Source organism: Ornithodoros turicata, chromosome 6 (genome assembly GCF_037126465.1).
Source record: "Ornithodoros turicata isolate Travis chromosome 6, ASM3712646v1, whole genome shotgun sequence".
NCBI classification, from domain to species: domain Eukaryota; kingdom Metazoa; phylum Arthropoda; class Arachnida; order Ixodida; family Argasidae; genus Ornithodoros; species Ornithodoros turicata.
Window position 1 is genome coordinate 66,357,700 of NC_088206.1, and position 12,635 is coordinate 66,370,334.

Below are 12,635 nucleotides of genomic sequence, written 5' to 3' on the forward strand. Positions count from 1 at the left end.
GGTATGTATACAGGGTGTTTCAAAAAACGTGTCATTCGGACTTTATAAAAAAAACGGGGCGACGGAAAAATACGGGGTAAACGGCATTTGTGTGGCAACTGAAGTTGCCATCTTGCAAAAATATTTTTATTTGATTGTAGGTGAAAGGGGTTGGGACGACCGTGAATGTATGTAGCTGAAATGAAAAATGAAATTAAATGAAAGAACAAATGGGGATAATTTATTCACGTTTAAGATAGTTGGAATGCTAAAGGGGTTGTCTATACGATGGAAGCTTCGCCTTCATCAGGATAAAGAGTTTTTTTTTTTTTTTTTGTCCTGACGATGGCGGAGCTTCCGCCGTAATGTAGATAACTCCTTTAGCATTCCAACTACACTCTTAGAAATTAACTTCACCGCATAGCACGCTCCTAGCCAACCATAATCTCGAATGATTTCGTTATCTTCCCTGATTTGCTGAAAACGGGAGGCGTACGCCTTTTTTGTGACAATTATGAACAGCATAAGTGTCACAAAATAGGCTCCGCCCCACGTTTTCAACAAATCAGGGACGAGAACTTTGTCATTCGGAACGTTGGTTGGCTAGGAGCGTGCTATGTGGTGAAGTTCATTTCTAAGAGTGTATCTTAAATGTAAATAAATTATCCAGGGTGTCGAACTCCAAAAAATACGGGTTCGATTAGGGTTCGCGTCGCTTGGATTCCGTTCCGGTTCAGTACCGCTTCGGCCGCGCCAAGAATCGAGCCGGTTCACCGTTTGGTTCCGAGCCGGTTCAAGTGTTCATTTTATACCTCCCAAAAACTGCTTTTATCAGGAAATGCGTGGCTAATAGCTTACTGCTGTTGACTGCATTGGCGGTTTTAGCAGTCAGGCACTCCCTTTAGCAAGATGATGATGATGATGATGATGATTGGGAGTTTTGTGGCGCAGCGACAACTAGGATCATAACCCTTTAGCAAGAGAAATGAGAAATGAATGAATACTTGCAAATAGCGTCCACGCTGATGAAACGGTGTAGTCCTGCTACTGTCTGTTCCCAAAATCACCGTTTTCACACAAATAAGATAGACAGCATTTTACATAGACGACGGTACTGGTACAGCATACTGCATTCGCAGTGTGAATTGATCTGAAACCGTACTGAAGCATGTCGAAAATAAGTCTGCCAGCCTTGCTCTGTCCAAGGTCACAGCAGCATACCAGTACTACCAGTAAGCAGAACTACATTTACTTTTTAAGCTATGACCAATCAAACAGGCACCGTTCTGCGTACGCTGCTTCTCCACTTGTCATGTTTCTGACTTTCGTATTTTTTTACTGATCACATGCAAAGGGAAGTTTCCCTCGCACGCGCTCATCGCTGCGCCTCAACACGCTTCCATATGAACTGCGTCCGTTCCTCCGTTCCTCTGCGGAGAGTGCTTGTTCGCACGTTGTGATACCTGAATGTGACGACCCTGCTTGGCGTAGTCCGGGCTGACTTTACGGGGTACACTGCCAACACATGTTTCAAAGCGGCGAAACCCAGGGAAACCATCCCAGATAGCACAGCTGGCCCCCGGATTCGGAACCGGGTCATCTCCATGAAATGTCACCATCTGGAACCGGCGAGAAAGTCCCCGGAGAAAATGCCCCCCGAGAAAACGTCCCCAGCACAGAGTTGTGTTTTCTCCCTCGTAACTCTATATAGTCAGTGAGCGCGAATTTTCGGGTCATATTTCTATCGCTAACATGATCTTGTACTTATAGCGCCTAAAAGACGGTTCTGATAATGGACTGTGGCACTGATTAGCACAGCTCTCTAGAAAGTTGAGTAAGAAGGTTGAATGGGGGAAAAAAAGCAGCGTGCCCGGTGCTCTTGCAACGCACTCCATAGATATTTTCATGACGGTGGCTTAAAATTCATTTGAGCAATTTTTATTCTATGTGTGACACGTATGTTCGCTTACTAGTTCTTACTGTTAGCTCTATCTACTCTATCCGTGCTTGGGCTTTGAACCATGGCTGCCTAACATTTCCTTTTCTTTTTTTTTTTCTACCGCTGCTTTTTCTATACTCTGCGTCCCATCCTCATACCTACCTCGCACGGCTGCACCAGGTCCCCATAGACCCAAACAGAGGGCAGCCCCGTCAGGTATGTTAGCCATTGTCACAGAGAGTATCATGAGTCATCCCGAGTCCCTGGACCCGCGCTTGGACACGTGTCATCCGAAACCCAGTGATAGGTCATATTGTCGAGAGCAGAGTATATACATCTTTTTCCTGTATCAGTATGAATAGTAATACTATAGTATGAAGTAATTATGGTATAAACGAACTGGAACGCAGACTTGTATACGTAACGCGTTACAAGTAATTGCGTTACTAGCAATCAGTCAATTTTTCAAGTATAGCATGATTACAATTTTGAGTAATCGGTTACAAGTAAATGATTAGTTTATTCATATACGAAACTAACCCACAGGCTCCATCACATCCTTATCTACTTTTGATTTCCAACACCATGAGTGGAGGGCGTTGCAGTAGGATCCCGCACGTGCATTTTGAGTGTCTGGGGAGTGACACCCTAGTGACCGCCACCTGTTGTATGCACGTAGGTCGAGCTTCAGACAGAATAGTCACATGGAATTTCCGAGGTAGAATGCAGCGCCACTGAGCGCTTCTCTTGTGAAGACCTTAAACGTCAACGCCTTGGTCGTTCAGAACACTGAGTTCGTAGTTGCGATTGTCCTTCCTCTTCTAGACTACCATGTGAACCAGCTGTCCTGATTTAGCGCCGTATGGCTTTAGCTTTTCGGAAATGTTCATAGTGATGACGAGAACAAATGGGCTGTTTAAATACATAATGTGTTTGCATAGAGAAAAGCTGATATGGAACTGTTGTTTTTCCCAACCTGTTCAAAGGCGCCAACTCAGAACGCAGGTCAGTGTGCCTGTAATTTCAGGAACATTTATTAACCGTATGACTTATTGTTATCGAAAGTAACGGTCGAAGGAACCCGTTACTTTTTTTTACCGTTACTTTACTACAGATCTAGCCGAGTAATTTGCAACGGTAAAAGTTCTTGATGATAGGGTACCAGAATGTGATAGGCACTCTGTATTTCCTCCTCCTCATCTTTTCCTGGTCCTGATCGAATGCGTCGGCACAAAGACACCCAAGACAGACATCATCGAAAAGACGTCATGAATCTCCTTTTTCGATTACATGTGCCGTCACAGTTTCTTGAGAACGCCACACATGAGATGTCTGCGTGAGAACCACTGATGACATGTCTGGGGGGAGAGAGCTTTAATAAACAACACGAGCGTTCGAGCCTTCAAATAGAAACCTGTCAAGGTAAACTGTTGAAGTGTAACTCAATCCAAACCGACACCATCTCAACTACATACATACAGTCGATTCGTGATAGCATACCCGTCCATACACGGGATGCACATCGTTCCTCATTCTTTGATTTACCGCGTCTCGCTGCGGTTCCTTCGCCAGGACCTGTCAATACGTTTTCTTTTTTACGAAACAACACCGATACACCGTACACGATGTAACGCTGTACAATTCAATATGACGACGTGTCGAGAACGATGTTGAGAACCACATTATGGAGCGCGCATTTATATTTATCAAGGGAATGAGCACGTATGAGTCTATAAATTTAAACACACCAGCTGTCAAGACATAAGGACGCCTATAGGGCCTCCACAAAGAATGATGTTGAAGGTAGAATTTCTAATAAGATGCGCGATCACTTGATTTATGTTGGAAGAAGGAGAGCGTCGCAACTATCGCTATATATACGAAATAATTCGTGGTGCGTGTTAGCCGTGGACATCGTATACGACCATGTGGCGCGGGGCACTGCTTTACGTCTACAGCATCGCACTGCTGTGCATGATGCTGGAAGAAAGCCACGAGCAGGACGAAGAGGGAGATGTCGTGGTATATGCGCTGGAGGCCGTGTATGACCCTCAGACAGGTAAGACGGAGGTTTCTCTCTTTATTCAGGTTGAGTTCGTCATGGTACCAATGTGTACCTTAGCAGAAGTGCCTGGCATTATTCGTCTCATACTTCCAGCTTGAGCTGCATTTCTAGCCGCCGCTCGTCTGAAACTCGAAAGATGTCGTAATCGTTTTATGTCTGCCGCCGCGCAGTCTGGACCACGGAGTAGGAAAGATAGTAAGTGAAACTGCCCGTGGATGCGAGCCGCGGCGCGCGACCAGATAGAGTTAACAAGGTATCTGTAAACCGGTAGCGGAACTCCCATTGGCCCATTCTTCAGAAAGACGCCATGTCATTGTGCGGACTATTACTATTTCTTGAAAAAAAAAAAGTCAGATGTCATAATCAGTATGAATAATAAACAGTGCGTAATTATAGCCCTCGTGCACCTGTTCGCACGCGCGTTGTTTGCCTTTCGTTGTTTTCCGATAACGAACAGGTGGAAAACATTCGAAGGCTGTTGGCTCGCGAGCCGAAAGAAACATTTCCTTTCCCTGCACGAACCATACCTATCACCCAAGGCAACAATACCTGTCGAGAAAGGAGAAAAAACTTGACAACAACTAGTTTCATGACACATGGTAACTCGTAACGCATACAGATATCACACGTGTTGTAACACTCAGCGGGCAGCATCCTAATGACCACATAGAAACCAGCAAGGCTAATTAAAGGGACTATGAAACGATTTTTTTCTTCGTTTCATTCGAAAGAAGACATTTTTCTGAGTCTAGAACCGAAATTTTACTTACGTCGCGCGAGCGGATTTCTCGGGAGCGAATTTAAACGGAGCGGCGAAGGGAGGACAGCTGGCGCCACGCCGTGACGAGCTGCCGAGAGGAGACACAACGGGTAAAGGAATCCCGCCAGGAGCATGCGCCGTAGGATCCCGCGTATGCGTTCATCGGGAGTGGAAATCTCCATGACAGCAGCTTTCGCGCGATCGGCAGATTTCGGCAGTGGCGGCAGCCACAGCGCGAGCTCGCGGCATTACTTGCCATTGTGCAACACGGGTGACGTAACGGGGAACCGAAGAGCGGTCCGTACAGTTACACCATCGGCAGGGAAATATGCGCGGGAGAGGAGGAACGCGGAAGAGACATTTCCAGCGCGCGCTCCTCGCAGAGTGGAGCGATTTCGTCCGGAAAAATTTGTGGCATATTAGTTTCTCTGCGGTAAGAACAGTTTCCATCGAAAAAAAGTATGGGGGTTCGGGAAATTATATAGTCCCTTTAAGGTCCATTTCTCACCCAGACCTAAATCGACGCATAGTTACGAGCCGTTTACGTATTTCCCGTGGTCGTGGGTTCGTTCCGCAAACAAGACTGTGTTGGTGCACACCCGATCCATGCTCGCTCTCACGCACACATCACGGCCGGTCGCGTCACGGTGAAAACTTTTTCGTATATAGTCATGCAACAAGGGATATAGTATTCCGCTTATTTGTTCATGCGTGTTAGTCTTAGCTCGCAGCTGAACACGTACTCAAGGGCTTTCACCTTTATCAACCGGGGTTCCTGTACAGTTTTGTGCTTCGAAGTACAGCATGCAGCACCGACAATTGCTCTAGTGGTCATACGTGGTTGACCTGCATGGCCGTAAAGGGAAAACGATCGTGGTACTTTACGAGTTCCATATGTCATTAGCTCGATGGCCATTCCCACACCCCTTTTAACAATCATTATAGAATCAATCGTGTGGCTTTCTTTTTAACTACGCCGATTCATAAAAGTGTGCGCTGTTCACTAGGAACAGCCCCCCTTCCCCCACTTCATGACGGTAAAACCTTGGTATACAAATGTTCCCGGCAGCACCTAATCCCGTTCTTTTCTTGATGTGCAGGGACGTGTACCACCGTGGTGTTCAATTATGTCATCCCTGAGTACCCAATACATTATAAGACCTATCCCAATGGTACTTGTAACACAGTGAGGTGCAACGGGTCGATGTCAGCCGTAGAGTTCTTGAGGTGAGTATATTTTCTGCAGTTGAGGTACCGCTGCCAAATATAGAGGCAGCCATTTAGAGCTGAGGTAGGTCAGACATACGTACGTAGGACGCTCGCAAGACGTGGTGCAAACGTAACAGCCGACGGGCACTGAGAACCAGGACTCTCGCGTGATGCCATCATAGCGGACGAGACATGGACCTGGTAGCAAACGTGCTTCCTGAATGAATGGATGAGGGGGTGAACCACGAGAAACACAGGCTGTGCCATTAATGGTGGAACGTAATGCGGAGCCTCCGAGTAAGAGGGCCCAGAAGAGGGGGAGGGGCTATCCCGATATCCCACTTGCAGTTAAGAGTCTGTAGAGGAGGTGGTGTTCCTCTACATGAGTCCTGACCAGCAATGATGGAATGTCCCAACAGGCTGATGTGCGTGGCCTCACGCTAGGACGGAGCCGGTAGAACTGCCGCGCTACCGCCGTAGCGTGTGGCAACAGAGGCACGTCGTCGTCGTCGTCCACGGGCCGCCACATCACTCCCCCCCTCAGACGCGGAGCGGTGCATGCGGTTGAGGTTCGCGTCGATACCACGAAGAGGAGAATGATGACGGCTCGTAGATGGTGGACGGATGGGCGTACGGCTTGTGCTTGTGGCTGTCGATGCAGCAGCAGCAGCTCTCCACCACCTTTCCCTTCCCGAGAAACATGCCGCCTAATCAGGCAGGCAGACCTCTCGGGTTCCTCCCAACGACACTCCTCCTCCTCCTCCTCCTCCTGGGTGCTTGAGTGGTTGCTGATTGTCTGCTGAGTGCGTTGAGCTCTTGTTGACTGTGCTGAGTGCTTGCTGAGAGATTGCTGCCGAGCGTTGATTGTTGGTGAGTGATTGAGTTGTTGAGTGCTCATTGTTGCTGGGTGAGTCCGTTGCTGAGTGGGCGACAGTACCGCGACCGGTACGACAGCGTGAATGCCGGTTGTCGCCAGAGGAGTGCCGGGGAGGACCATCACGAAGCAGGTGGTGGCCGGAGAGTCAGCTTACTGTGGTCTCCCTGCGAGTCCCCGGTGGAACAGTGGTTCCGGTGCGCCCTGCCTGCTAGAGGGTGTTTCGCTGCTGGTTTGCCGCCGAAAAATTTACGATGGTGAATGGCCGAATTACGCCGAACAGTGTGTTCGTTGTTCGGGTCACCAGTGTGGGAAACTATCCCAGCTAGAGATAAAAGAGACGCGTCCGGCCAGCGAGCCCAACAACCCAAAAAGAATGATTTATTCTGCACGGCCTCGCGCTGGGAGGCGCGATGCGTGGGCGGCGCCAGCTGACCGGCTTCGTCGTCGGCAGTCACCACAAGTCCACATGGTGAAAATCCCAGACGTTCAAAATCCTAAATATGATGCTGGCTCCGCCCACAACACGCGGGAGAACTGTCCTCCACGAACCTAACCTTGGTCTCGCTAGGCAGCACTGTATATCGATCTCACCTGACCACAGACTGGGTCGCTCCATGTTATGTTGCTCCAGCGCCGTCGCACTGCTGACACTAACCGTTGTTTGAACTAAACATATTCATTCGCTAAAAAACGACTTCGATGAACATCGAGCACACGCGAATCCGGTAAGCTGCTCAGTGGCATCCTACTTTGAAACACAGTCGTTTTCAGACATCGCACACGTTCTTTTTTTTTTTCTTTTTTTGCGAGACAGATTTTTTACTATAGGGGCTAGATACACGGTGTTTTCACCCCTGTCATCTCTGGACCGGCGGACGATCTTGGCCATATGTTGCTCAACCGCCAAATGACTAATCACCTAAAGGTCGTTAATTAAATTTTTTTTTATTATAAAAGCTACGAAGTTGTCCACAGTCCGGCACCCGTGCGCGACGATTACAGCGCCCTCCATCGTACATTGACCTTGAGATTAGCGCTTGGAGACCACCCTTGGGCCACGTCACACAAGACGAAGATATTTCGCCCGTTTCACGGCACACCTACCAGAGTGCACTGCAATCGTCGCGCGCGGGCGCCGAATTATGGGGAGCGCTTTGTGGTGCGCGCGGCTTCCGAAACCAATTTTTAAACCCGGGACAAAAGGGAACCACAAGCCATAGCAACCTAGAACCACTTCAGTTCCGTCTTTTTCGACACGTACTACAACTTCCTTATTGACATCTGAGAGCTAAAACCGATAATTACAAAGTCGGAAAATTAATTACCCCTAATTAATTGATAATGGGCGATGAAAAACATATTTTTTGGATAGACCACACAACTGCCAAGCACGTACAGTGTGTTTCATTTGTGTAGAGCACTCCGTTTTCTTCTTCTTCTCTTCTTCTTTTTTTTTTTTTTTCGCCCTTGGCCTTTTTTTGGTGGGACACCCTGTATATCTGACAGCGTCTGAGAAGACCCCAGGAAAAATCCTAGACAGTACAGCCGGCACCAGGAGCCGAACCCGGGTATCTCCCAGTCTCCACGCGAGCTCGCGCTAGGATGTCGTGGCATACCCCCGTGGCGTACCGTCCTCCAATCTCGAAGGCGCGCCCACCATAGTGTACCGTCCTCCAGTTGCTATTCTCCTTCCCCCGACCTCTACCCTCCTCTACGCTTCCCAGCGAGGATCGCTATCGAATAATTTGAATTCTGAAGGTTAAAAGCCTTCCAACAGGAGATGATAACGCGCTCCTTGCATATCATGCGCGGTACATCCTGTGTGTGAGTTCAACAGACATTAGGACGTTACCATATGGATGGTTGATTTCGCTGTTTACACAAGAATAGTAACGTAACGCCATGCCGAAAAAGAGAAGGTGACACAAGCTTCGACCCAAACTCGGAATGTCAGAGTATTTGAAGATGTGAAACGGTATAAGGATGGGGCGTCGGAAGAAAAAGTAAGAGAGTAAAAGACAAACTACTGGACACAATGGGGGTCACTGGATGGCGCCAGAGGCGCCGTTGCAAAACTGCCGCGCGCTGCATTCAACGTCGGCGCGCACAAGCGACTCTGTCACCGTACCTACAGTCACTGAATAGCTGCGCTCGGACTAGTGCATATCTTCCCCGGCACTATATGCTGACAGCCGTCTGGCAACACTGAGAGTACCGCTCTCCCTTTAGATCTGCAACTCGGCGGCAAATCTGCTCGGAAAGTGCAAACTCCGAAAATCTGAAGCTCGGCAACGTTTTGTTGACACGCTAGTGGAACTGCACGCTCCTATGAACACCGCATAGCACGCTGCTAGCAAACTATCATCCCTAGTGACTTTCTAGTCTTTCTCGCGCTTGATTTGTTGAAAACAGGAGGCGTACGCTTTTTGTGGACCAATTATGTACTGCATCAGCAGCACAAAAAATTCGTCGGACGGTGAGCCGCTGCAGTCAGATGACGATTCTGAAAATTTCTGTGTTGAATCAGATTTTCGGTGCCCCACTTCCGATTCACAGTGTGAAGGCGCCGATGAAACAAAGAGCAGCAGCGGTCATTTTGCAGACGATACGAGGCAGTAGAACGATGGTAGAAGGCGCTATGTTTTGTGCAGCAATAAAATTAAGCAACAGACTGGATGTGCACAGTTTGTCAGGTGCCGTTGTTCCTTGCAAAGAATAGAAACTGTAACGAGAGGATAGAGAGGTAGCAAGCGAGCTGGTGGTATAGATCCGTAACTTAAAAACCCGAGACTAGGGGACAAAAAAAAAAAGAACGACAACACAGACAAGGCGATGTTGATGTGAGGATGACATGCCTTGTCTGTGTTGTCGTTTTTTGTTCCTTAGTCTCGGGTTTTGAAGTTATGGGAACAGTAAACTGTTTCGTTTCTAATATAGGACCCTCGTGCATGGCGGTACAGAGAACGTACCACCAAGGCAGTGCCCAGCCGGTGAATGTATGTCTTGAATGCGCTGCTGAAGCTGCGCAAAGTTTCTGCCCGTTTAAGCTGTCCGAAATAAAGTTTTGACCAAATTTACCCTCCCTGCAGTCAGCGCTTGATATTGCGCAAAAAATACTGTGCTCGAAGGAGTTAGAGGACCCTGATCCCTATAGTCGTCAAGGAAGACGCAAAAGAGTGGTCGAATAAAGGGGAAAGAGCGAATGTCTACAGACAGGATCCGTCACTAACATAGCAGACGTATTTATAGGACACGGACATTCCCCACACGGCGCCCTCTGACGTAGAATTCCCAGCTGTACATCAGTTGCCGTACTCTCAAGCTATTGAGTGACTCTGTCGCTGTACCACTGGCGCGCACGCGTACAAAGCACAAGCGTCTTTTAACGACTGGATGAAATTTGCATTTGCATTCTCTTTTATGTCCTGTCCTATATACTGTGTGTTTCACTTAAGAGTTACCACTAATTATTTTTTAAAAATGTGCTTGTGGTAAAAATCAGAAACCTTCTGCGTCATACCTGTGAAGGTTTTTGCCGCCCAAACAGTTGTTTTCCATCAGTGTACCTCATTAATTTGTCTAATTACGTAGCTTAACTGAACTAAAAAAAGTCCCAAGGAAAGGTAACTTTTCTTCTTCTTCTTCTTTTTCTTTTTTTTTTTTGCGCTAATTAAAATGCTCGTGGCCACAACACCCCACACGAATAAAAATGAACTTCACCACATAGCACGCTCCTAACCAACCATCATCCCGAATGACATCGTTATCTTCCCCGATTTGCTGAAAACGGGAGGCGTACGCCTTTTTTGTGACAAATATGAACAGCATAAGTGTCACAAAATAGGCTTCGCCCCACGTTTTCAACAAATCAGGGACGAGAATGTTGTCATTCGGAATGATGGTTGGCTATGAGCGTGCTATGTGGTGAAACTCATTTTTAAGAGTGCATTTCAGTCCAATTACAGGATATTTCACTATCTTTCCACAAAAATTCCACGCACGAAAACTTGCGATCTCTGCCAGCGCGCTTTCGGGTTTCGCGGCGCCGGGACTATCGTCTTGGCCCGAAGATACCCCCACTGCGCGTGGAAACAGCATGAGAAAACTGAAGAAAAAGGGGGGGGGGGGGAACCAGATGCAATGACGCTCAAGCAGCACAGTGTACTGAAAGTCGAGTGCAATAGGGGTGGAGGGTATGTGTCTTATCAATGTTCCTGAGTTTCAAGAGTCTGTTCAAGCTCTTCCACGTACCCGTCCACCCCTATGGGGTGGACAGACCTACACTCGATCTACACTCGACTTTCAGTACATTGCGCTGCTCGGGCGTATTTTGCTTTCACAAGTTTATCTGTTCGCAGCCATGAGTTACTGATAATCACCGAAGTCGGTCGTCCTCCCGTGTGTGTGTTTTTTAATCTCTTCTCTATCTCACAGTTCGTCTCGACGGATAAAAGGAACCAACCAAAAAACAAGGCAGCATAAAAGGGGTGGACCTGGATTCTCGCTGCTTCCTGTCCGTTCCTCCTCCCCATACTTTGCGGGGCAATTTGGCGGAACGAGCGCCTTGACGAGCGACAGTTTTTCGGGCAGTTTTTGCGTGTTTTCGCGCGTCAAATTTTTGTGAAAAGATCGTGAAAGATCCTGTAATTGTGACTGAAAGGGGTGTTGTGGCCATGTGGTTTCTAATTGGCGAAAAAAAAACGTTACCTTTCCTAGGGAGTTTTTTTTTAGTTCAATTGAGCTAATTAGACAAATTGATGAGATCACTGATGGAAACCACCTGCTTGGGCGAAAAAAAAAAAACTTCACAAGTCTGACGCAGAAGGTTTCCAATTTTTGTCTCAAATACATTTTTGTTTTTTTTTAATTGGGGGTCCCTTTTAAGCGAAACATCGTGTATACACTCTTAGAAATGAACTTCACCGCGCAGCACGCTCCTAGCCAACCATAATCACGAATGATATCGTTATCTGCCGTGATTTGTTGAAATCCGGAGGCGTACGCCTTTTTTTGTGACAATTATGAACAGCATAAGTGTCACAGAAAAGGCGTACCCCTCCCGTTTTCAACAAATCCGGGCAGGTAACGATATCATCCGAGATTATGGTTGGCTGGGAGCGTGCTGCGCGGTGAAGTTCATTTTTAAGAGTCTAGGGGTGTGGACTCAGGCACGTGACCTAGACGTGACGTCACTGTACGACGCTAACGTCGTCTACGTAGCTGATGTGCTCCTTAACACTGTCCTACCAGCATTGTTTTTGTTTGTTGATTTAATCTAATCTAATTACAGACATGCAACATGCGATCCCAATCCTGTGGACCCAGATCCTAATCACAGATGTGTCCTCTCCTACACCGTTGATCACCCCGTCACAACTCGTTGTTGCGAAACTGAAGCGAAATGTGACGTGCCCTATTGCACAGAAGCTAGAACGCTGCACGTCCAAAAAAAGCCTGCACGCGTCTGCGTCAAAGACAAGACGGGACAGGTGGTATGCAAGCAGGCGAACTCGTAGAGGTCCATTAAAGACAGTTTGTCCCTTATCTGTTTGTGTCTCTCAGTTACGCTTCAACCTACCTCGTGTAGCTCGGTCAAGTATAAAGTGAATTAGCGAATCTTCGGTAACTATAGTCCGTTAAATGTTTAGCGATTATGTGTCACTATATATACGGACGAGAAAATTAGATCTATTTCGTTTCGTATTATAAATCAACTTCGCTGAAGGACTGGGCACGCAACATGAGCCTTCCACACAAAGACTGAGAGGTGACGCGGTTGAAATCCCGGCGCCTTCTGGGACGTGCG

General features: G+C 47.5%; 1 protein-coding gene across 1 annotated transcript; it reads left to right on the forward strand.

Annotated features, from left to right (window-relative positions):
- The first annotated feature begins 3,801 nt into the window (after positions 1–3,801).
- Positions 3,802–12,373, forward strand: LOC135397085 (uncharacterized). The gene is made up of 3 exons (XM_064628420.1): positions 3,802–3,977; positions 5,844–5,970; positions 12,120–12,373. Exons 1-3 carry the CDS (start codon positions 3,845–3,847, stop codon positions 12,343–12,345), a joined length of 486 nt encoding a protein of 161 aa, XP_064484490.1. The 5' UTR covers positions 3,802–3,844; the 3' UTR covers positions 12,346–12,373.
- Positions 12,374–12,635: the final 262 nt, after the last annotated feature.